The sequence below is a fragment of the Chanos chanos genome, chromosome 12, assembly GCF_902362185.1.
Source record: "Chanos chanos chromosome 12, fChaCha1.1, whole genome shotgun sequence".
Classification (NCBI taxonomy): domain Eukaryota; kingdom Metazoa; phylum Chordata; class Actinopteri; order Gonorynchiformes; family Chanidae; genus Chanos; species Chanos chanos.
Window position 1 is genome coordinate 17,264,451 of NC_044506.1, and position 26,341 is coordinate 17,290,791.

General features: G+C 43.0%; 1 protein-coding gene across 1 annotated transcript in view; it reads left to right on the plus strand.

The window, feature by feature from the left end:
• Positions 1–26,341, plus strand: part of epha10 (EPH receptor A10) — a 150,606-nt gene that overhangs the window by 12,974 nt on the left and 111,291 nt on the right. The window contains exon 3 of the mRNA XM_030788540.1: positions 1,614–1,729. Within this exon, the coding sequence (XP_030644400.1) occupies positions 1,614–1,729 (116 nt within the window). The remainder of the gene's footprint in view (positions 1–1,613; positions 1,730–26,341) is intronic.

The following is a 26,341-nucleotide window of genomic DNA, read 5'->3' on the forward strand; positions in this document are numbered from 1 at the left end:
GTCTGTGTGTGTATATGAAGGGGCGGACAGAAGGAGGGAGGGAGGAGGGGGGGTGTATGAATGTTTTGTCCCTGGAGTGACTCTCTCTCCCTGTTTATCATTAGCTGTCCTGATTAATCTAATCAGAACACCCTCAGGACTATGCAAACACACACTCTGTCGTACCACTGCAGGGAGAAAGAGATGTGAAGAGAGAGAGAGATGTCTGTAGAGAAACTGATGGATAGATGAATAGATCAATGGATGGATGGATGGCAAAATGTTGTCTATTCATATGCAGATGACTGCTTCAGTAATGCAGTGAATGTTTTTAATAGTGACCAGTTATGATATGTTGTATAAGGTAATTCAATATTACTGCCTTGTAAAAAAAAAAATCCATATAGTTGAAATAATAATCTACAGACAGTAAATGTGGAATAAATTCAGTATATTGGGACCATTACAGATAACACTCATTTTGAAGAAGTATATTCAGGGATACAGAAATGTTTTTACTATAGAAAATTTGTCCCTGTATTATTATTGCCGTTTTTTGCGCCGATGCAGTTTTCAAATGTATACCCATGCTTATAATCACATTATTTCTCAATTAAGCCTAGGAGAGAGAGAGAGAGAGAGAGAGAGAATAAAGCCAGAGACAGGAAGACAGGTCTATATTTATATATGCTCTCTCTCCCTTTCTATATATGTTCAGAGAGAGAGAGAGAGAGAGAGAGAGAGAGAGAGAGAGAGGGAGGGGGGGGGAAGAAAGCCTGTGAGAATGAAAAATGGAGAATGACAGTATGTGAGGGGTGACATAGTGGGAGACATTTTCCATGCCTCACTCACCTGTTCCCTGAGAACAAGTGAAGCAGAATTAACGAGTGAACAATCCCTCCATTAGTGAAATGAGGTGTGTGTATATCTGCATATGTGTGCATGTGTGCGTATGTGTGGGTGTGTGTATGTGATAGAGAGAGACACAGAGAGAGAGAGAGAGAGAGAGAGAGCCCCGGTGTGGGCAGGTCTGTGAGCGAGATATGAACGTGTGTTTGACTGTTACACTGCCTGTCGGGTGCAGGAGAAACGATTCCACTCCCCCTCACCATCTTACACACATTCTGTTTATCTCTTGACATGCCTTGGTGAGTACTCACAAATGACAGCACACTCATAAACCAACAACACACTCTCTGACTGAGCAAAAGTCTACAGAGGAGATAAGAATGCTGAATATGTGACCAGGGCTTCGTTTTGAGTCAAATTTAGCAGTTCCAGTAATGTGGCCAATCGTTGGTGAAACACAAATCCTGTGACAAATCACAGACTATAATGCTGAGATGCACGAGGTACACACTTTCCCAGGGGGTTTAAAGGTATCATCCTTGACCTTATGTGTCTTAGCTCAAAGCAGTGTTGTACACAGATCAGTTGGACAGCTCAGTTGCAATGTTAAACCAAAGGCAGGTCTGGGGGAAAAAAAAACATTCACTTTGGAACTAGGTGGTGATATAGTTTTAAATGTGGTCCCTACACACATGCTGCTCAAAATAAACAGTTTTTAATTTCCACTTTCCATGCCTCATAACTCCCCTCTCTCATTTTTCCTAACTCTCTTCCATTTCTCACAGGTTTGTCTGTGTTTTGAAATTGGGGAGAAGCCCAAGAGAACACTCAAAGATCACTCTCACATTTCAGGCTCGGCGTTAGTAACAGCAGCAGTGTTGGAGAAACTGGATCGACTGAGGTAAAGAGGGAAAAAGGAAAAAAAAAAAAAAAAACTTCTGACATAAATTTTCCATGGAAGACATTTCCAGACACAGAGAGAAAAAAGATGTAAGGCAGGGAGTAATATAGATATATATTTTCCAAATCGATTAATGTTTCAGTAAATGTCCAATTAATCTGCTTTATGATATCAGTGTGTGCTTTCCAGCATTAAATATACATGAGTGATCCTTCAGATGGGCGTGTGTTCAAAAATTCTTTTCATCCTGCACCCCGAGGAGAGTTAGATTGGGATGGTGTGTGTTTGTGAGTGTGTGTGTGAATGTGTGTGTGTGTGTGTGTGTATGCGTGTTGTGTTGTGTTGTGTCTGGAAGCGCTTCATTTACTCAGACCTCTCTGTGAAACTCTCTTTGGGATTCAGAACTGGGCCTGTGATATTCTGAATCCAAACTCACACTCTAACACACACACACACAAACTATAAACTAACAATTTTCTACATGCCCATACACACACACAGACACACACACAGAGCATCATCAGCTGATGGGAGCCAACACTGGGCTGTGCTCCAGTGGCACCAGGCATGCAGGCTGGGTGCTGGTTGTATTGAGACCCAGGGCATGTGAGATGAACATTCATTGTTGTCATTGTCCTCACTGGCTTCACTGCTCCTCCTCTACTGATTATATACAGTACCCAGAGCCAAGAACCACGCTGTCTGTACACCTCAGAGAGCTGAGAGGATAACCTGTGAGAGAGAAAGAAAGAGCGAGAAAAAGACAGTTTGATTGTTCGTCCTCTGTGTTTTGACTGCCTTATTCAGTTACCCTAATATGAATATGAATAGCTGGAGTGGTGGAGAGTTCATGGAAGGAATGTTATTTGAAAACATTTGAAGTTTGGTTACTTGAGGAAAAGTAGATTAAGGGCACAACATGTAAGTAGCTCATTAAACCTCCTGGTATAGTATGATAATGTTCTATAATGTTCTAGTTTATGAGTTTGATGCATTTTCTGTTTTATAGTAGACATCTATTAGCATACAAATCATGTTAACTTTCTTTTAATTCATACTGTAGTCATAGAGTTAGTTAGGCAACATGACATCCATATGTTTAGTGAAAAACCAGTCAAACACATCCACATTTCCATCTAAATAGACTGCTTATGGAGTGGTCCTGGGATGAACAGGGAATTGTGGCCGTCCTGCACTGGTCATTCCATTACAGATGGGAATGATGTGGGATTCCGATTCCCCTGGTCGCTGATGCCTGAAATTCTGCCAAATCATTTCAGTCAGTCAGGGAATGGTGCTAACCTTGAGTTTACTTTCCCATTAAAATAGTTGCAGTCCCCGTGGAAATATATCCCTTTTTCCAAGAATGGCATTCCTGGAAGCCATAAATAGTCACAGGTAAAATGAGGTTACATATATAAAACTTTTCAGTTTGATAATTCCCTGATGATGATGGAGACATCAAACTTCAGATTGTCAAACTGATGGCATAATTCAACAGCAGTTCAAACTGTCAGCCTTCTGGGTGTTTCTTTCTTTCTTTCTTTATTTAAATTTGATTGATACATGAAGGTGAGTCTTACATATAAAATTGCTGTGGCTTGGTTGCCAGTAGGTACTGAATTTTCTGGAACCTTCCACCTGGCCATAGGTGTTCTTAATATAAAGAAAAGGTATATGTAGGAGAGAGAGAGATGATGTAAGTGGAGGAATAAGTGAGAGAGTCATTAAGTGATCGTGGGGAAGGTAACAAACAAGCAGCCTGTTGGGGTGAAGGTATTCCATCAGGATGGACAGAGAGAGAGAGAGAGAGAGAGAGAGAGAAAGAGGGAGAGGGAAAGAGAGAGAGAGAGAGAGAGAGAGAAAGAACACGTCTTCAAAGGCTTGCGCATAAACAAGGGCGGCCCCTTAAATATTCATAACCTGGGAATCGCCTGGGCCGTCCCTTTCATCTCTGAGAGGGTGAAGGAGAGTGAGAGATTAGGAGGAGGAAAGAGAAGAGACGAAGAGGAGGAGAGGAGGAGGAAGAAGAAGAAAAAGTTTAGCCCGTTAACTTTGAGCGTATGCTTGATTTCAGGCTAAATGACGGTGCTGAAAACAGAGGAAACTTTTAGAAGAGGCACCTCACTGTTGTTCGTTTTCTTCCCTTTGCTAAGTCTCCACTCTTTCATTGGTCTCTTTCTTTCTCAGTCTCTTTAGCCACTCATCACGGCCCTCATGGAACTCTCCATGTACATGTTGAGTGGAGGAGGTGGATACTGGTCTTGTTGGCTTCACACCTCTGTCAGTGTGTCACAGGAACTGAATAATGAATGTGAAGGTTGACGTATGAGTCTGGGGTACAGAGGTGAATCAGAGTGGTAGGTTTTAGTCACAAAGTGACAGAGAGAGAGAGAGAGAGAGAAAGAGAGAGAGATAGAGAGAGAGATCATCTCTGGTTCAGACACATCTGAAAGTCAGGATTTAGTCAGTAGTACCTACGGTTAACTTCAGTTCTGATCAGCTCGACTTGTGAATAACTTTTGACATTATTTGATGCTCGGAAGCTATCCAAAATATGTTGTAGATAGATAGATAGATAGATAGATAGACAGATAGATAGATAGATAGATAGATAGATAGATAGATAGATAGATAGATAGATAGATAGATAGATAGGTTGAATGATTGATGCTTGTTCTACTTGCTAATCTGAGATAAAAATCTGTTGCGTAGATTAAAGGTGCATGTGACAGTGATTGCTTTTAAAATGGCATCCTTTATCTTTTCAGGCTAATCCTCCACAATGGATTGGATTATGGTTGCAGGGTCCAATCTCTGGGATTAAGATTTCTTATGAGGAACAGTGGACAGGAGATTGAGTGGTTGAGAGCTGGAACTGGAGCTGAAACTGGAACTCTGTATTACTGTGCTTGTGTATAGGCTGCACAAAAAGCTCTCATGCGTCACCAACTAGCTCTCGCAGACAGCACATGGAGGACTTCTCTGTAGGCCCCATGGAGAAAAAAAAACAAAAAACAAAATCAAAAACAAACAAATGAAAAAAAAAAAAAACCCCAAACAAACAGAACTCACTGTGTTTTTAGATCATTGCATCCATAGCGGGGACCATTCACTGGCCTGAACTTTATTGTCATTAAATTTCCAGGGGCCTGTGATCTCACAGTAAATGGAGTATTAACTGAATCAGTCTCTCTCTCTCTCTCTCCCTCTGTCTCTCTCCGTCTCTGTTTCTCTCTCTCTCTCTCTCTCGCTGACTCTCCCTCTCTCTCATAAGATGTGAATGAAATTGTCCAGCTGACTAGCCTGTCATATTAATCTGTATTAGCCATTGAATTTATTTTAATGTGTTGTTTTTGTGCTGTTTGCAGTGTTGTATTATGAGAGACTGATTGATGCCTCTCTTTGTTATATCATATATATCATTTATTGTGCCTCTCCATTACACTGTCTCCCTGTTTCTATGACATTTCTATCTGGATGATGTATTCCAATCATGTAATCCAGTTCCAAATTGGGTAACAATTGAATCATGGTGATGTCACCATTTGTTCTGTCAGTGTGAGATGACTGACAGATGAGGCCAGAGGTTCAGAGACAGTCTTGTGATTATCTAAGTCGATTTGGAGTCAAAGTTCAGGATTCAGAAAGCCCTTCTGCTGAACCTTTACGTCAGATGAATCTGTCTCATGAAACAGGAGATCCTCTCCACTGCCTTCACATCAAGAGGGATTCCTCATTTGACACTAGCCCCGTGGCTTAATCTCACAGCTATCATAGCAGGAGAACAGATTACAGGGTCGTTCCCAGGCAATCTCCTTTTGCCTGAGAGAGTGTGTAAATGGTGTATGTTAGTGTGTGTGTGTGTGTGTGTGCATGTGTTTGCGTATGTTAGAGAGAGAGAGAGAGTGTGAGATTGTGTGAATGTGAATGTGTATGTGTTGTATAAAGATGAGAATCTACACACAGGTTGATAATGCTGGTATCACAGAACCACACCACAGGCATCATGTTACACAAGATCTCTCAACAAGTATGATTCCATATCTAAGTACACCAACACAGATGTAACAGTCTTACTGAGATTATCATGTAATTAAAGAGGTACTGAAATTTACGATGATTTTTAGCCAAAGTTTGCCCACTTTCTGTAAAGTTGAATGTGTGTGTGTGCGTACAGGTGTATGTGTGAGTATCTGTAAAGTTCTGTACATCTACAAAGCTACCCTAAAACACCAAAAACCTGCAGGCACATAGAGATGTTAATGATCAATTTTAACTATTTCTATAGGTTTTTTACATTTTAACTGAAAATGCCACACCCAAAATTATTCATACCCCTCAGAATTGTCACAAATCTTTGAGAAAATGCAAGCTTCTATACCATTCTGGATGGTCCTGGTAATTTCTACCATGATCTAGAGCATTCTAATCAGCTATAAATTGAAAACAGCTCATGCAGTAGTTCTCTAGTAAGTTACTAGTCAATGGCAAGTCATGGCTAAAACCAAAGAGCTTAGTGAGGACCTCACTAAAGCATAATCTAAAAGTACAAGGAGTTCCATGCGGTGAAAAATCTCAAAGGGTGGGGGTAGGAGCTTGCATTTTCTCAAAAAATTTGGGATAATGCCAAGGGGTATGAATAATTTTGGACACAACATTTTTAGTTAAAATGTAAAAAAAAAAAAAAAAAAAAACTAAAATTGATCATTAACATCTCTGCCACAACGTCTGACTGTCTTTTGTCACTTGTTTATATCCTTTCCAGCCAGATGAAACCTATTGGTCAAATAAAAATTCACTATAAATCCAAATCTGGCATGCGTATGAATAATTTTAGGCTTAACTGTACTTACCACCAGTTTATAAAAATTTATTGAAAATAAACAGAATAAATTAAGAGGAATGAGGTAGCTAAAAATATGAGACCGTGTGTGTGTGTGTGTGGGAGAGAGCGAGCGAGAGAGAGAGAGAGAGAGAGAGAGAGAGTGTGGAGGGGTGAGCATATCTTTATATAGGCCACATCAGAATAAAGCCCTTTTCCATTTTGGGAAATCTGTGCATTATATCCAGTGATTGTGTGTGTGAGACTGTGTGTGCAAGTGTGTGTTTGTGCGTATGTGTCTATGTGTGTAATACCTCAGAGAGGGAATATGGGATCAGGACACGAGGAATTGCATGGCAGGAGAGATAGTTCCCTCCATGAGCATTCCCAGTAAAAACCCTGATCTGGAACATTCTACTAAACATGCTAGCAGTATTTACCTTACATTAACTATGATTCCTACAAAAGGTAAATGTTGATAAACAATCATTCTTCCTGTAGTTGTGAGTTGGTTTGGGTTTTATTCTGCAATTTTTGTGTGGGTTATCAGGGAGTCTTGTGCTGGCTTTAACGCACAGATTTATCGTGGAAAGATGCCTGCAGAAAGGATCAGAGATTACTGACAGGGCTGGAGATTCACGGTAAACTGTAGTTTGGTGTTATCTCTCAGACACTCAAATCAGCTTTTTAGCTCTCTTTCCCTTTGTGTCTCTCTCTCACTCTCTCTCTCTCTCTCTCACACACACACACACACACACACACACAAGTACATGCACGCACACAGACAGACAGACACACACATACACACACACACACACACACACACACACACACACACACACGCACATACACACACACAAACATTCACGCACAGTCATATCAAGGTAGGAATCATTTTATATAGAAGCCAGTTTTCATTGAATACATGAAATGGCTTTTGTTCCGAGCAGTCGCGTTGTATAATTTTGCCTGCCAAAGTCATGAACAGAAATGAGTCTGATGGAGATTAGTGGGTTTGTTTACCTCTGAATCACTGCACTGAACACTAAGTGACTGGGCCAAATGATGTGGTAAAAGGTTAAAAGAAAAAAATAGAAAGCTTTTTGAATTAGCTTGTCATTATAATGGAACACTGATAGGCATTCCAAAATTAAATATGCTATTTGCCCACATTTCTCTCAGATTAAGGCCACACCTGTGCATGTGAATGTGTGTGTGTGTGTGTGTACGTGAGTGGTTTCTCTTTAACTGACATTGAGGGAAGGCTGAGTGCTCAAATATGAAACATCCAGCTGTCATGGAATGTCTTCCGCCCTCTTTTTAATGAATGACTTAAAAAATTGTGTCTTGTTTCTCGCCTTGTCACGCCAGCCCTTTTCTGCCCATTATTTATTTACGAGGATGTGAGTGGAGGGTGTATGTGTGTGTGTGTGTGTGTAAATGATGCAGAGTATCTTCTGCTTCTTCACCCTATCGCATTGACCTTGAATTAGCCTGCTTGCTTGTCCACTCACACTAATTAGCGCCTTGCTAGCGCCTTCCTTCAGATGTGACCCAGTGACATAGCGGAACGCCGCGACATGCCGTAGGAAGTGTGCCACAGAGCTGATGCATTGCGGCAGATCAGATTAGATCACACCACATCAGATCAGATCAGATCAGATCAGATCCGATCAGATATTTATTTATATTTGGTCCTAAGATCACTTAGAAAGCAAGGCGAAATGTGCTGCTTGCCACCACTGAAACCGCTGTTTTGCGAATTAGCATCCTAAAATGAATTCCTTGTTTATTTTATGGCCTGGTCTCTTACCATACAAATGGGAACATTACTTTGTCCTTCTTGTTGAGCGTGCTGGAACAAAACATTTTCAGCAAAAAAAAAAAAAAAAACAGAAAAGAAAAAAAAAAAAAAAACCCACTCACATAAATGTATGTTATGGAGAAGAAGTACCAATCTCCATCCCTCCTTCTTTCGTTCTCCCCAGCCTGTGTGTCCCCTGTGTATTAATCTGTGATTCTAAAGATGTGATTTTTCTAGTTCCTCTCATGAAATATTCATGAGGAGGGGAGGAGGAGAGGGAGCAGTGGGACATCCTGCTGTGTGGAGATGGCCAGGTACGATGAATGACATTAGCATGTGTTCACACATGAGCGACGGCATCATGGCCGTTTAATGCCAGTCTCCTCATCCGCCTGCTTCATTTCAATACTGTCAACATCGGCTGAATCTGTTTAGATATCCACTGCGTTTTTTTTCTTTTTTAACCTGTCTGCTGCTGCCGAGTGTCACTTAGCCCTGAGACCACCAACGCAAATGCCAAGTTTAGGGGTGTGTGTGTGTGTGTGTGTGTGTGTTTGCCCATATGTGTAAAGCCATTCTTTCACTGGGCAACGGGGCCTGGAACCATTCCGTGGGAGGGCATTCAGAATATCCCACTGCTGACACCAAACGCTCTTGTGACGCAGACGTGGTCACTCATGACACCCTTGCACCAGAGAAGGGTTAAACTGACGCATATATGCCTGGCACAGAGGCTTGTTCTTCACAGGAATTTCCATAATGATGGAGAGTTATTCACCAGGGCCTCTTGTCAGCTGTCATTCACTTGATCAGCTAGCAACGTGTTTTCCTCCAGGCATCACAAACGGTATAATCATCCCGCATAGAATAAAAGGGAAGAGTGAGCCGCGGTAAATGGCTCACTTTTCACAGTCCTGCTTCCAGAAAGAATGGCAAAGGTTTGTCTATGACTATGATAAAGAATAGCCTTGCCTTGGAGCTATTGTTTCCCCTCCGGCTAAGAGTTATGGTCATTAGCACAAACAACTCTTTTTACAGCACCTTCTCTGTCATTTTTATGAATCATGTCGACTTTGACAGTAAGGAGGGAAAGAAAAATCAGAGGCAGGTTGGAGTAGGAGTGGGAAAAGAGATGTTGGCGTGCTTTTCAATGATGTAAAAAAAAACAAACAAAAATCTATATGTCTGTTTTCAGTATATTCACGATGTGGGGGAAAGAGGGTGGGAAACTCAGCTTGATGATTTAATTCATAGTCACCCAGTTCTCCCAGGTGGGTCAGTACAGCCGAACCCTAAACCCTACACTTTTTCTCACCAAATATGCTGCCGCAATCCTCGTCCTATCTGTTTTTCTCTTGAAAGGGACAACGCTTGTTAACAATGAACCTTCTAGTTACATGGTCACTTCATTTAGGGCCACTGAAATGTCCAATTTTGGGGCGAGTCAAGCGTTATTACGGGCTATGTGTCGAACTCGCGTGCATATCGTTAAAATTCACATTCAGCGTTCCGATGCCGGACGTGCATAGATGGTTCCTGAGACGGACTTGGCGTAAACGTCTGTAAATCCATAAGCTGAGAGTCAATTAAATTGAGTCTCGCGTGCAGTGTATCACTCTGAAAGCTTTAAAACACCATGATTTTCTATTCCCCCCCCCTCGATTGTGCAGTGATGTATGAGTTTTTAATAGCCTGGGCATGCCACTCCTCCAGTATAAGCCTAACTAAAAGCATCGGTCTGAAAACTGTGGTCGCTAAATGACTGCTTGGTCTCAGAGAAGACTTCATTGATTCACACGTTGCATCAGTCCCCCTGGCGACTACCCGAATCACGAGGGAGAGAGGAGGAACGTGGACAGATATCAAACTGGTTGCCGCGAGCAACAATAAACCCCAAATCCCCCGGGAGCGGTTGTAAACTCTTGTTAATATTGTATATGTCGACCTCAGCATGTCTGTCATTTACCTAAGAGAGGAATATACGGACATTAGCGTTTCGGGACTTGCTCTGATGCATGGCACGCACTTCAGAGAGCTTCATCGCATTAGAAAGGGTTTTCTCTCTTATAAGGCTGAGCAACGGAATTGGCAAGGGCACGTAGATGAAATTGTACAGCATCAAATGGAAATCCGAGAAAATAAAGTAAACAAAAGAAAAGAAAAATAAATGAGTCAATAATGAACTAGGCTGTTTGAGTCAGAATCAAAGCCGCAAAAAATAATTAAAAACAGAACAAAGGGCGTCGTCACAGTTCCACTAATTTGCGAAACACTCCAAATTAATTGTGGTTTTAGAGAATTTGAAATCAGTGAAAAAATCTTGATTTTACTGTTTGAGAGAGAGAGAGGAGAGAGGGGGGGGGGGCAGGCTCTCTTAACTAAAGCTAATTCTTTGCTTCTTTCTCATTTCTCCTAGTTTATTAGCACATCCATTTACATGCTAAACATGTACAACAGATTGACTGTGTTACCAAGGTATTTCTCTCTCTCTCTCTCTCTCTCTCTCTTGGAAATCATGATGTTAAAATACTCTTATTATGAAATAGAAAAATCATGTCATTTCCTTTCCCCCTTTTTCACCTCTGTAAATGAAGCAGTGAATAAGTAGCTATCACATCATGAAAAGCCTGAGTTGTGTCTCTCTGACCTGCATCTCAAAGGGTTTGCTGAGTAAATGTTACTGACCGAAAAAAAAGAAAAGAAAAGAAAAGAAAAAAAAGACACATCCCCACCTTCCTATAATCGCATTAGCACTGCTGAAGACACAAATGAATTCAGCTCTGAACAAAATGTAATCCACGCCTTGCAGTCAGCCATGCTGTATTCTTTTGTCTCCTCTGTCTCGGAGAGAGAGAGAGAGAGAGAGAGAGAGAGAGAGAGAGAGAGAAGGGGGGGGGGGGTCTTGGGGTGGGTGAGACGTCAAAGTAGTAATGTTGCCCTGGCATCATTCAAACTTTGATGTTGTTGCGGATATGACCGTGTTGCTGTGGTTACTGAATCTTATCCAATTTACATCTTGAATGTTCCACAAGAACATGCTCCTTTTTTCAGTTGCCTTGAAAATGAATGAAACATATCTATTTGAAGATGACACACGGGAGAGAGTCTTCATACTCCTTTTTTTCATCTTTTACCTGCTGTTTGTTTTGGCTAGTGCAATTTGAGCTGTCTGTTCGGTTTGTTTGTTTTTTTTTTTTGGTCTGTCACTGATTTGTTCACAATTTTTTTTTAATTTATTTTTTTTAACATGCAGCTTTTATCTTCAGCTTACCTTCAGTTGATGAGCTCAAAGTGAACTTTCTCCAAACTGAGTTGAGGAGGAAAAGAATGTCGGAAACTTTCTCTGTCTGGCCTTTTTCTGAACCCTAAAATCCCTTCAGACTCTTTTGGGAATGAGGGGAGGTGTGGGAGGACATGGAGGAAGAGAGGAAAGGGGGTAGAGGGAGAGGAAAGGAAGGATGAGAAATAATCTCATTTAGCTTGAAATCTCCAATGAAAATATTTTAGGCAACCACAGCCGTGCCCATTAAAGACATTTGAAGGGGGGGTGGGGTGGGGTGTGGGGGGGGGGGGGGTTGAGTTAGGGGGCTGGAGGTTTGAGTTAGGTCAGACAGGGTCTTTCATACACGAGTCTGGGTTTGGTAATGAGGTCAAGCATGTGTGTGTGAGTGAGATTGTGTAGACATTCTAAAGGCCAGAACATGCATGACAGTGCAAGTAACACACACACAGACACACACACACACATACACACATCTGTTACCTACTCCATTATGTTAAAATGCAGTTCTCTAGCCAGATGCTCCAGCTTGGTTCCGAGCTCCAGTGTGAACGCTCCCAGTCAACAGTCACATGGCCTCACACACATCTGTGTGTTTACCTCATATGTGCCCAGGTTACAGTGTAGTCTTATGTAAGAGTATGTAAGTATGTGTGTGGGTGTGGATGTGTTTTGGTGTGTTACTTTGAATCATTGCCTCATTTTCGCTGGGACAAAAGGGTAAACAGGGGCACCATTCTTGCGTCGTTAGGTTACGTTATTGTTGTGTGATGTGGCGCGTGTTTGTACGATTATAGTCCGTTGTCCTTCACTTAAACACATGCACATGCACATGCACACACACACACACACACACACACACGTACACACACACATGCACACAGTCTATGCATGTGGATGTTGCAAGTGAAATAAACCATCAACAGGTCAGCAGCCCGTTCAGCACCACGGACAGCACCCCCACCCCCCCCCTCGCCCCAAACCATCTCTCAGCCCCACAGCAGCAGCACACAGGGGAAGGAGTGATGAAGAGAACTGCATGGGTGAACAGAGCTGACACTAAGAGAGTTTCATTAGCCTTGCTCTCCCACGAGGGGAGCGTCGGAATAATTACCAATTAGAGCGGCCGTCAGACGCTCGTGGGGAGGAGGGAGGAGAGGGTCATGGGGAAAGGATGGAGGTGTGGAGGCATTGTGCGGTGTTGAGACACTGAGAGGTAAAAAAAAAAAATCAAAAAAACCTCCCATTCATTCAAGCATGCAAAGCCCAGTGTTAAATACAGGAAGGTAGTTTAATCTAATGCTCCGGTCCCTTGTTCTGCGATTGCTTGTCAGTTTTGTCAGCTAATTATAAAGTGGCCTCACAGTGGCCTCCTGTTTCTTAGTATTTTTTTTTTTTGTTGTTGGTTCTTGGTTCTTTCCATGCAAATCCTCCCTTGTCCTCTCTCTCTCTCTCTCTCTCTCTTTCCCTCCCTTGTTCCTTGCATTATCTTTTTATGATTCACTTTTCTCTGACTTTCTCTCTGCCTAAGTCTTTGTTGTCACTGTTGAGAACTGTGTGTGTGCTGTGTTTGTGCCTGCACGTGACACGTTCAGTTTGATGATAGTCATGGATGTCTCTATCTGATACGCCACAATATTTCGATGTAATCCATGGAAATGAAGTTTGATACAAACAGGCGTAAGTCGTAAGAAAACAGAGCGAATGCCCCGAGATATCAAAGCACTCAGACGTGGGGGTGTCATGGACAGGCGCTCCAGCTGACCCCATCATTGCACCCCCCGGAGAGCGAGAGTAAGGTTAGTGTGTCAGTGAACACATGAGAGGAGTGTGGGAGGCTGACGGAGGAGAGGACGTAGGTGAGGAACAGTTCACTCTTTTGAAAAACTGTGTGTATGTGTGTTTTTTTTCCCTCTGTTGCACCCTCTGGAAGAAGTCCAACATCAGACGTATGAAGGTTGAGGGTAAGCTCCTTTTCTTCTTCTTCTTCTTCATCTTCTTCCTCTTCTTCTTTTATTTTTTTTCCTCTTCCTCTTCTTCTTCTTCTTCTCCTTCTTCCTCTTCTTCTTCTTCTCCCTCTTCTTCTTCTTCATTTTTTCCGTTTTTTTTTACTCTCATCTCTGACAGAGTGAGAAGGGGATGCTGGCAGGTGCTGTCAGAAACATCTCTGTTGTTTTTTTTCTCCCCTCTATCTCTGTCTTTCTGTCTCTCTGTTTCATGAGATCTGAACCACAGGAGATGAGAAGAGTGTGTTTGTGCTTTCAGATACAGCGCAGAGCATGTGTGTAGATGATGCACAGCCTTTGGCTAACGGGAGCTAGCAGCATTGCTATTTCACTCTCCCTCTGTGCCTCTCCATATCCGCTCCATTCTGCTCCCCCATATGCTGCTCCCAACACACTCACATCCTGATACATCCGTGTCTTGACCCTGGCCCTGACCCTGGTTCCCACTGGTGTGTGAGATTTAAGCATCAGGTGAGACTCACACGGACTCTGGAGGACAGATGGACATCAAGATTGCGTCATAGACACACTTACCTTCATGCACTTTATTAGACCATGCCTGCCCCCCCCCGCAAGTACAAATGCAAATGCATGCACGCATGTGCATGTGCACACACATGCATGCACGCACACACACACACACACGTGCACACACACACACACACACACACACACACACACACACAGTGGTTGTACTGAAACAGTGTGTCTGTATGGGTGAATAGGAATGTCAGATTGGTGGTTCTGTTTCTTGCCAGGAGAAGAAGAAATTGTGTTGGACTCCTCTAGATGATGATAAAGAGAGACGGCAGCATCCGATCCCTGGGTTGTGTGCGCGGACTATCAGGACCATATACGTCTCTCTCTTGCTCTCCCTGCCTCTCTCATCTCAGTGACGTGGAGAGAGAGGGACAAAGCAAGACCTTGTTTGCACCTGTTCACACACACATACACACATACATGTCACAAACAGATTTAATGTCTAATAATGCGATGGGCGACTTACTCGTTAGCATCATTTTAGTATGCACATCAACTTACACACACCCACATAAACAAATACACACACACACACACACACACACACAAACAAAGATGTGATCTGAGGATAGTGCATATGGAGAATACAGTGGCTGAATTCTCATTGACAGGTTTAGTCAGGATTTCAGATTAAGGAAGATTACTATACACCAGCTGATTTGGATCGACTAATATTTTGCAACCTCACTTAAACTCCAGTTGAAACACTGAGATTATGTTCAGTAGCTTTTTTTCCTCATCTCTCTCTCTCTCTCTCTCTCTCTCTCTCTCATTTTCCAATGAGATTATCACAACCTAGCTTTTCCTCCATTGAGATGATATTGAATAAAATAGCCTAGTCTCAAAGGTGGGCGGGGGGAGGGGCGTGGGGGAGGGGGTTAAAAAAATAAAGGGGGCCAAGTAATTTGATTTTGGATTTAGTGTTGCCGAGGAGAGTGACACAGTTCCTCATCTGATTAATCCGGCTTTAATTCAATCTGGAGTTGCCTGAAATAGCCCCTCTGTGGGCCCTGCTAGTGCAGCCGGTTATCACCGCAAGCACCTGTCAGCGGAAACCACACAGCATCAGGTCCCCACATCAGCCATGTCAGCAGGTTCAGCATTAAGCCTCATCAAACATCATTCACACATTCATCTGGGCCCAAATTATTACGGCTAATTCCATTTTTTTTTAAAGATCTTTTTGTCGTTGTCCGCTGGATGCTGATGCTAGACTCTGAAATTCTCTTGTAGTGTCTGATCGTTTTTGTATCTAAGTGAACTGGAATTATTTCATAAGTTCCTCTATGATTACACGTCACTAGAATGGTGACAGACACATACCACGCGCAGAATCACCCATGATATCTTACTTAAGCCTTACGTCACAATGCAGAGCCAGAAACACTCCCGTTCTTATAGATTGTCAGACTTGCGTGCACACACACACACAGACACACACACACACACACACACACACGAGCATGATGTGTATGTATTTAAAACGACTGGATAATGTATCACCCTTCTCTTTATTTCTCCCTGACTACTCCTTAATTCAACCCATGCTGCTGATCACTCAAAGTCATGCTTTGTTAATCAAGTGTGATACATAAGCATGTCGCTGCTGCTGTTTTCTGTTTGTCTTTGTGTTTGACCCAATGCCTGTCTTTGCACGTATTCACTACAGATACAAATAATGAAATAGAAGCTAAATAAATACCTAAATACAGCAACAGTGAAAGCCTGAACGGAATGTGTCTTGGTTTAATGTCTCTACATGAGTCCAGTCATTCCTTAAATCCCTTTTTTGTGTCAATTACACATGAGCTGTGGTACCTCTCAAACACTGTCACACAACATGAATCACAAAAACAGTTTTCCTCAGCGTCTGTGACAGTGATGCTCTATGACTAAGCCCCTATGTCGTTTGAGTGAGACTACAGTCTGCATTGTCATGTGTCACAACAAGTTCATCATCTGACACATAATTGGTCCAAAGGAGAGTTCTTTTTTTTTTTTTTTTTAAGATGTAAGGTATTCTGTCGCAGCAGCAGTACGGTTACAGAAACCCAGTCAAACCTCAGTTCCTCAGTTCCTCAGTTCCTCAGTTCCTCTGTTGTTTTCTGGAAACACGGAAACGCGTTAGCTAGCCTTCTGGCAGTTTTTTTATTATTATTTTGGAAGCATCTGAATCAAAAATTTGTTAGGACAGTAAATGTTGCTATAGAGATCTCGATGTTGGTAGAAATTATATGAGACATCACACATTCCCAGACAATGTAAACAGAACATGATAAAAAATAAAAAATAATAATTTTCGACCTTTTTTTTTTTTTTTGCTGCATTGCGTTTGCAAAGTATTCGATTGTATGCTAGGATCATTTACGGACCAATGAGCCATGGACCCATAAAACAGCAGCGCGATGGCTCACCTAACCAGTACAGAATAAAATAAAATCATCTCCCACCGTGTGGTTTTCATTACAGGCGAACTGGTTCCTCTCCCAAGACATCATCGAGCCCGGATAGTAGGAACGGAGTAGACACAGCCAGCAAAACAGCTTATCTCATTCTCTTTATCTCTGTAGTGTGACAACATCCAGCCACAAAGGGTCAAGTGCTCCTGACCTCATCTCCTGGAGAGACACACAGAGAACATGGCGTGCAGTGTATGTAAGCAGATGTGAGTGTTTTGTTAGCGTGTCTCCGTTAGCTTTTTTGGAGAGGAGTCATTACAGGCAAAAGCGCAAACGCTGCAAGTCTTTTATTTGAGCTAAAGCCTCCTCTGCAGAAAATGGCTTTGTGTCGCGAGCGTGCTCTACAGGTAAACAGCGTAAGACAGATGTCAGAGCTCCAGACACTTGTAAGCTAGCCACGTGACCGTTCACATGCGGCTAATTGATTTTTCCGAGGCAATCAGATTTTCCGTGTCTCGGCACAGCGTTAGGTTAGGTTGGGTAGACAGATGAGTGCAGGTTGAGGTTGGAGAGAGGGAAGAGAGTGCAGGTGTCATTTTTGACAGGGAAACGGTTTGGGACGTTACGCGCTGACAGACTGCAGGGGGTTCATGCTGGGCCTAATGCCTGTTGACAGCAGTAATTGTGGCAGTGGGTGTCATGCTAAAACAAGCCATCCTCTACTTCATTCACTTCAATTAGCCAGGGTGAGCTGCAGAATCAGCAGGGAGTCTGTTGTTAGCAATACAGTGGTTGCCGTGAGTGCGTCCGCATGCACACAGGCATGCGCTGACACGGACGCGCACGCACACACGCACACACACACACACGTAAACACACAGCACTCTGCCACACTGACTGTGGGAGAATTGTATCGAAGGAGCCATTACTAAAACAGTCCCAGTGACAGGACAGACTGACTGAGATAAGAATACGTCTTCTTCCACTCCCTTTCCTCCATCTGCCTTTTCTTACTAACACTTCTTTTTCCCTCTCAGGGAGTCATACTTTTTAAATGTCATGTTGTGAGTTGAGTTTGTTTTTTTTTTCTTCTTTTTTTTTGAGTTTATGGGGAGTACTTGTTCTGGGTAGAATGAGGAGAATGTGGAGTCTTGATTATTTTGATAAAACTCAAAATTCTCCCCCTTTGTTCTTTTTCTGTCTCTCTATACTCCTTCTGTGCTCTTTCTCTCTCTCTTTCTCTCTCTCTCTCTCTCTCTCTCTCTCTCTCAACATTGTTATGCACAACATAGCGAACCACGTTCTCATCTGCTCTCATCATCAGTTGCTTCTCTCTCAATCCTTTCTCCTTTATCTCTCCTCATTGCTCTCGGTCCACATCATCTGATACAGACTTTGCTTTGCCCTGTGCCTCCTCATCCTCATTAGGAGGAACATTGAAGGAGACTCGATTGGAGGATCTGAGGTGGAGCTTTTCATTTGCTCTGGAGTACACACTCCCCCCCTCCTCAGAAGTGGAGGTTGTTATGGAATGGAGGTGTAGTCTCTACGGACTCCTCTATCTCTTGGCCATGTTCTCCAGGCGCTGCTGCCACTGCCTCTCAATGGAGAGAAAAAGAAAAAAGAATGAAAGAGAAGAAAGGCGGAAAAAAAGTCACCGGGGATTCGCTCTCCTCTCTTTTTTTTTTACGTGTCCGCTTCTTTCCATGCAAATCCTCTCTTGTCCTGTGCTTCTCTCTCGCTCTGTGCTTTGAAGCTGTTTTTGAAAGCAGAGTGCAATGCTGGCTTACATTAGAAGAGGTGTGAACGCGTACTTTTGCGTGCATCTGTGTGTGTGTGCATGTGTGTGTGTGCACGTGCGTGTGCATGGCAGAGCTAAGCTCCTGAAAAACCGAAGCTCTCTAGATTAACCTTCTTCTCCACTTTCACGGGTCGAACCGCTATCAAATTAGGCTGTAGAGGAATATCCAAGGATGCCTTTTTCCCATCCTCACCTCAAACCCGCGGCCATGCCCTGCCCCTGCCTTCTCTCCAGAGGCAAGACGGCTGTGAGAGGGAGAGAGAGAGAGAGAGAGAGAGAGAGAGAGCACAACACCAAGGTAACAAAGGCTGAGGAATGAGCGGCTTAAGAGCTGAGCCAGCATTAGAGACGGCTAATTTCCACCCATACCACTCCACTGTGCTGCCTCCGACTGAAGTTAAGCCCTGTGTCCTCAAACAAAAGGGATTTTACCTTGTTTATTTATTCATCACTCCTTTATTGTTTTCGGCTGATGGGAGAGTCATTGATCAATAGGAGAAAGTGATATTAGTGATCTTATTAGAGTTCTTAAAGGTGAAAAAGAATGATAATGTCACTGTGGCTCCTGTGAGAAATGAGCATAAGCAGTTAAATAGAGATTTGAAGGCCGCTGGGGATTTCAGCACCACGGACAGCGCGCAGGATCAGAATTCAAGTTCAGCACCACGGACAGCTCCTTTCCTTCAGCTCCACGGGCCCCGTCATCAGCGGCTATCAGTTTTCAGTTAACACATCTGAACCGCATTGATTCATTAAAAGTGAGTCTTACAAATAATGAGCTCTGTCAGAGAGGCAGGTCACAGACAAAGTGTCTGTTTTCCTCCCACCTCTTAGCTTACCTCTCTTCTCTCTCGTCTAGACCTTCACTGAGATGACAGAGCTGTCCTTTTCATTTTTGTCTTACGCAGAACTGGAGTGGAAAAGCTCCGGGTTTTTGTCACTCTCCGAGCAAGGACACCAAATACAATGAAGTACTTTGTAGGTGCTCAAAAAAATATGTCTGTATTTCAATTACCTGAATATATTACACGTAAATGTATTTGGTTTTGGGAAGAATTAGATAAAATGTATGTTTTTAATGGAGCTGAAATAAAGCTATTTTTGTTCGGAAGTGTTTGTGCTTCTGTTTTACTATGTTTAAGAAGGCCAAAATTTCCATGATTGCCTGATCCCAACAAATATACATATTTAGACACAAATCCTCCTGTGTTTACCCAAAGTGCCTGAAGCTTCCATGACAACTGGGAGGAGAGAACATCTGTGGAATTGGTGAGAGATAACAACAACAATAAGAAGAAGAAGAAAAAGAAGAAGAAGAAGACAAGTGGAGGAAAGACAAAATACTGAGAATAGGAAGTAAGGGGAACTAGGGAGAGAAAGAGCCGAGACAGTGTAAAAAGACAAAAAAAAAAAAAGAAAAAAAGTACATATCCTCAATTACTCTTCAGGCTTCTTTTCAGACTCAAAAGCTGTCTCAACAGACAGTGAAAGGATGCAGATGGGTTCATGGAGAAGTCAAGGGAGGCGGAAGACAAAGAGAGAAACTGACTAAGCTGATGCCGAAGCGTAGCCAAAATGGCCTCTATTTATTAAAGTGGAATACATCTCCCTCAGAGAGGGCTTAAGCAGTTATCTTCCCCCCCCCCTTTCTTTTCTCCCGCCGTCAGATCCCTTTCAGCTAAAGTGCGTTTCATAACCCCCCTGAAAACAGCTTCTTGCTTATTCAGCCCCACAGCTGTAGGAGGGATTAAAATCAAAAACCTAGAGAGGCTTACGGGCGACACAAACCCCTTTTGCCCGCTCAGCTCTGTGTGTAGTGATACCTTACCTAAGCCTCATTACCCAGGTTTGATATTTAGAATGACCAGATTGTGACGGGATTGGAGTGGACTATGCACAGAAACATGCACTGCAGTGTCTTGCTGTTTTGTGCACGTCCCGACTTCTTGTCTTTAGTGGATTCCAAATTCAGTCAACACGCCTTGCTTCTGCGTGTACTGTTCTCAGAGTACCCACCCCCCCCTCCCTCTCTCTCTCTCTCTCTCTCTCTCTCTCTTCCTCTCTCTCTCTCTCTCCCCCTCTCCCTCTGTCACACATACACACACATACACACACTTTTTTTCCCCCCAGAGACAATTACCTGTGCTTTCCTACCTCAACAAGACTTGCCCTATGGTTCAACTGCGCTCGTTAGCCGGTGAACTACTGCGTTAGCCTTTCAGTAAGCCCGGGGAGCCCACAGAGCGTGAATCAAGCTGTAGTTTGGAAGACTGTCCTTATTGCCCTCCTCCTCTCTTTTTTAGCCTTCTCAGCCTCAGTTATGTTTCCATTGTTGCCTGTCAGATTAACTGTAATCCTTCTCCACGAGTGTAACGGCTGGAACAGAGGGTGCGATGTAGCATGTAGTGCCTTGCGTTGAAAATCGTCCGACAGCTAATCCTGCCCCTCGGACAAATTGGGCCTGCGTTTTGGACTAAACTGCACGTGAATGAGAGCGGCTCATTCGCTGGATTTTACACTGACGTAGCCCGTATGGAAACGTCATGGGGAAATAAATTAGTGTATTAGTAATGACTTGACGAGTAGTGAATCGTTTACTGTACTTGTAATGGAGTATTGAAAGCTCTGGAATGTCAGAATATTGGACTTTTTCTTTAATAGACTACACGGTAACGAATGCGCTGCCTATGTATGTCCCCTATTTTTATAATGTTTTTAACATTTGTTGCACACAGAGTTGTTTTAGCGCTAATCCCATTTAGCAGAAGCCAAGCAGACATGCATACGCAGGTAATCCCAAGCAAAGAAGAATAATAAGGCCCAGTACTATACGTTTTGCCTACAGCAGTGTTTTGATTAAATATTGTTCTACATCCATTTGATTACTCATAAATCCAGCGGTGCTCTGTTTTTTGCTGTTTCCCTCCCTACCCCGTGCTCTCTTTCTCACCCTGTCTCGTTCTATCCATTTCCCGTTTGTCTCGGAGTCTTAAAACAGACAAAGTACGGCAAAAAAAAAACATGTCAGTATGAAATAATCACTATTTGCAGGTCTGGATGGATGAGGAGTGGAGAGGTAGCGAGAGAGAGAGAGAGAGAAAGAGAGAGAGATCACAAAGCACAACTGTTCCATTTCTGTCAGTTTTGGACTGGGATTAGAGGCTTGGCAGCTCAACGCCACCACAAAGATAAATAAATATTGTAAAGAAGGAAAAAAAGACACCAGAGGATCTGACAGATACACGAGGATCAGACTCACACCAAATCCCACAGCCCATCTAAGCAGCATCATTAGCTGGGACTTTTGTTCTGACGGATACTATGTTCCTATGACTGTGCGTGCATGCATATCGCTGTCATACATTTGAATGTTATATAAATCCGTTATAATGTTATAAAACGCTCGCTCCTGCGCTTACAGAGTATATACACAATTAAGTATGAATGCGATGCGATTCTTTGCATACTATTGAAGTATCATAAACAGGATTTGAGAATACGAGTGACCTTTTGTTTTCACATTCATAAACGCGTCTCTGTTTGCCAGTATAAACATACGTGTGTGTTTGTGCGCGTGTGTGTGTGTGTTTGTGTATTCTGTGTGTATGTGCATAATCATTCTAATTTCTGTTCTATTCCAACATTCAAACACAGTTCTCTGGGGAGACGCTGTGAAGAAGGATGATGGGAGGGAACCATTTGAGAGCTACAGTCACTAATCCCCACTGGGCCAATAAAGCTGCTTCGTTAGGAGAAGCATGGCTAATTAGTACCATGCACAGTTAAATCAAAGAGCATATCCAGCCGGTATGCAGAGCCTGTCTTTCCATCAAACGCAGTCCAGCCTTGCTCTGGTGAACCCTAAATATCCCTGCAACTCTAACAGCCAGGAGGATGGCACTGCCGCCTTACCCTCACCTTCCCGAAAGAAAGACTGAGACATGTCTTCATCTACCGGGGAGGGCAGGCTACCCGCTGATGGAGCTTTCAACAGCAAACACAAAAAGAAACAACACAACCCGCACCCCACCCCCTCACCCACCCCCCCCAAAAAATGAAGAGAAAACTAAAGAGAAAGCGAGAATGCAAGAAAGTCAAAGCAAAACAAAACTTTTTTTTTTTTGTTTGTTTTGTTATAATGACATCAAATTTGTCTTGTTTTAGAAACTCAGCTCTATAGAGTTTGGGTGAAAGACGTCTCTCTTTTTCAAAGGAAGGAGCCTGAGGAAGAGAGAAAAAAAGTATGCGAGTTCTTTGGGAAGCAGGTTCCCATGGGAATTCATCTGTGGGGCTCGTTGACTCTCGCCGCAACACCACCACGGACCACACAGCGAAATGGAGAGAGAGAGAGAGAGAGAGAGAGAGAGAGAGAGAGAAAGGCAGGGAGAGAGGAGAGCTGTAAAATATACAAGAAGACCCATTGATTAAATGCCGCAAAGTGCGAGTAATTCTTCGAGCCTTGGGAACGAACTGCACTCTTTCCATAATTCATGCTGCTGAGCTTTCTCTCTCTCTCTCTCTCTCTCTCTCTCTCTTTCTCTCTCTCTCTCTCTCTTTCTCTCTCTCTGTCCTGTCGATGAGAGATGATGAATAGCGGCTAGAGTAGGGTCCTACATTTGTTCTGTTATGATTCAATAAAGACAGATCCGTTTCTTTTGCATTCTGGCTCCGGGTATTCAACAGAACTTACCGGACCTTAACTCTATAAACTCTCTTAGAGCGCTCAGTGATTGCACCCTCCCAGACGCTCTGACCACGCAATCCACAAACATGAATATACAGTCCATTTTTTTTCTCTTTTATGGCGAGGTGTGTTGGGAAACAGGTACGTTTTAAACTTAGCAGCTGGAATCCAAACCACCGGCCACCCCAACGCTGCAGCGGGCATTTGCCCAGCTTAATATTACCACGGGGGATTTGTCTTAAGCCAGTGGTAGGGCAGGATGCAGTCCCAGCAGGGTTAATGATGTTGCAGCTAAAATCAGAATACTCAGGCAGATTATTGTGCCGTCTCTGATTGAGCGAGCTGAGATTAGAGGAGGAAACAACAGAAACAAATGGGGTCTCGCAAATGCAGGATAGAAGTTCCCTTAGCGTTTCCTTTTTAATATTTAACCATTTCGTCGACCGAACTAAATTTTGCACGCGGCCCAGACAAGTTGAGCGCAAAGGGAAAGATAAGTGTTCGGGTGATAAAATCCAATTCTGTTGATTTACACCATCTCCGTAGAACTAAAGGTTACGATGCAGTAATTCTTTTGGATTGGGAGAAGAAGACAGTGGAGTGGAGGGCACAGTCACAATCAGCCCAGACCATTCATTGAAATTAGTGGGGGCTTGGACAGATTTCACGTGACAGATTTGACAGATGCCCTGAGCATTAAAAAGGGCACAGAAACAGATGGCTTCAAACAGAGAAAACGTAATTGAAAAGCCAGTCTTAAAAAAGCAGGCTACTGTTACAATTAAGAGACTAACGTTTCCAATTGAACACATCCCTTCCTACCCACTCATAACGCAGCTGATGAAAGATCAGCCAATTAGAGCAGAGGATATGGCCTTTTGATTACAAACCGCTACCATCTGGGAACCTCAAAACAAAGACAATTAACACATTCGTAAGGAGCACAATAGCTGTTGGAGCTCTCCATAAACAACCAAATATAAACAAATATACACAGAAACAAAAATGTTTAGGAGGTTGTAAAATGAAACACTGATGATCATGTCTTCACAGCGGTTCAGAATGGTTGAACATGAACAGCACTGAAGGATAATTATAGATCTGAATACAATCCCATTTTGAAACTGAGCACATGAATGTCACAGTCTTGTACTTACAAAAGGCTCTATTCTGCCTGATAACGACGTCGCATGTTTTAGTTCAGAAATATGGAAGATGCAGATGTTGAAGTTCGTGTGAGGCAGTGTGGGGTCTAGCTGTGTGTTGTTCTTCCAGGACACACACACACACACACACACACACACACAGAGAGTCATATGCTCAGCCAAGCCTGGTGTTACTTGCGTTTCGTTCGGGCTGTGCAGCCCCTAATCATTTTCATGTTTCACACATCAGATACCGCAGCAGATGTTGTATGAGGCTCAATGTCAGGAAGAAGCAGAGGAAAAGAAAAAAAATAACCCCTCCCATTAAAGATTCAGCCAAGGATAACAAGGCTCTTCATGCGTATGGTTATTTATTGAACGCGATCCTTTTCTTTTCAACACTTCCTCCTTTTTTTCCCTCCTGCTGCTGGTTTGTCTGCTTTGGTTGTGCTGTGTATTTGTGTGCGTTTGTAAGCGTGTGTGTTAGCGTGTGTGAGTGTGTGTGCGCGCGTGCGTGTGTGTGTATGAGTGATGTGGTAATGAGCCGCTAATGAGACGCACTTGCTCTTAATCTCCCATGCAAATCTGTTCATCAGTTACCGAGGCGATTTAAAACAAACCCCAGGATTAGTGATTAAGTCATCTTGAGGTGGACTGTGGGAGGCAGAGAGGAACTGCAGGCGCGTGTGAGTGTGTAAAAGCGAGAAAGTGAAAGATAAACAGAGAGAGAGAGAGAGAGAGAGAGAGAGAGAGAGCCAGAGAGACAGAAAGAGAGACAGAGAATGTGTGTGTGTGTCTGTGTGTGTGTGTGTGAATGCATGCATATATGAATGTGCACTTTGCGTGTTCATGGTGGTAGCTGTGTGAGAGGGGGGGTTGGATGTAATACTCAAATTGAGAGGATGTTGCGGAGGTACTTGTATGGACAGTCCTCTCTCTGGTGTCATACTGTGATAGACCACACCACACACACACACACAGAGACACACACACACACACACATTCATACAGACGGACACTGTCCTGTAGACTGTACTTTAAGCTCCTAGCCGTGCAGAGCCTCATGACTGTGATGTGTGAGGGAACAGTCGCTCACAGGAGGTTTTGGGAGACTCATGGCCTGTGGTCTGGGACGGCCATTAATCCCTCGCTTACCTCCTTAATGTCTTTGAAGTCACTCTCTGAAGATGAAGGCAGTATCTCTCTCCTCTTTTTCCTCTCAATCCACCCCCCACACCCCCGGCGTCGACGGGCCAGAGTTGTCTGACTGGTAGAGATGTGAGGATGTCCTTGTCCTCCTTGTTCCCCAGCCCAGCTCCCTGCAGGTGTGTCTGAACTCCACTGTTACCTGTGGGACCACACTGATAAATTAGCTTAAGTTTTTCACAAGCTTAACCGCTCAGTTCATTTAAGACAATTCACTTCACGAAGCACATTGAACTTGTGAAGAAAGTTGCTATCTTTTAGCCCGTAGCACTTTCTTTTAGTTATGCACCGTCATTATTTTTCTCAAAGTTAACGTCTACACCGCTTAAAGAGAACGGTGACTCAAAAGCAAAATTTTGTCTGAAAACACTGACCATCTGACCAAACAAAGAAACAAAACAAACAAACAAATGAAACACACAAATAAAATCATTCAGACTCATCTCACTTATCCATATTTTATATGTGTAACGCATTGCGAAGCACAGAAGCCAGTAGAATATGCTAGAAAAGATTAAATTCAAATTTTTCTCCACCGCAGTGGTTGTTAATGTAGCTGTTGGAGCACTCTCTCTAAGCAGTGCGTGTTGCAGTTTTGTTCTGCTGATTGTCACGGATCTGCCTGAGGATCTAATCTGAACTCTTTAGCACTGACTACTAGAAAAAAACAGGTCAGTGAACTGAACGAAAAGCAACATGTTTACAATCAAACAATTAACGTAAATTTTACCTTCAGAATTTCTTTTGTTCTTTCTGAGTATTTCCACAACAATAATTGATACTAGGCTTAATCTTCAAGATTACGTTTTAATAATAATGAGCAAATTTATTTGTTATGATGTGTCAGCACCTCATACTAGTATGGGATATGATAACATCAAATCTATTAGGATTTTTATTATTTTATTGTTTCAAAACCATA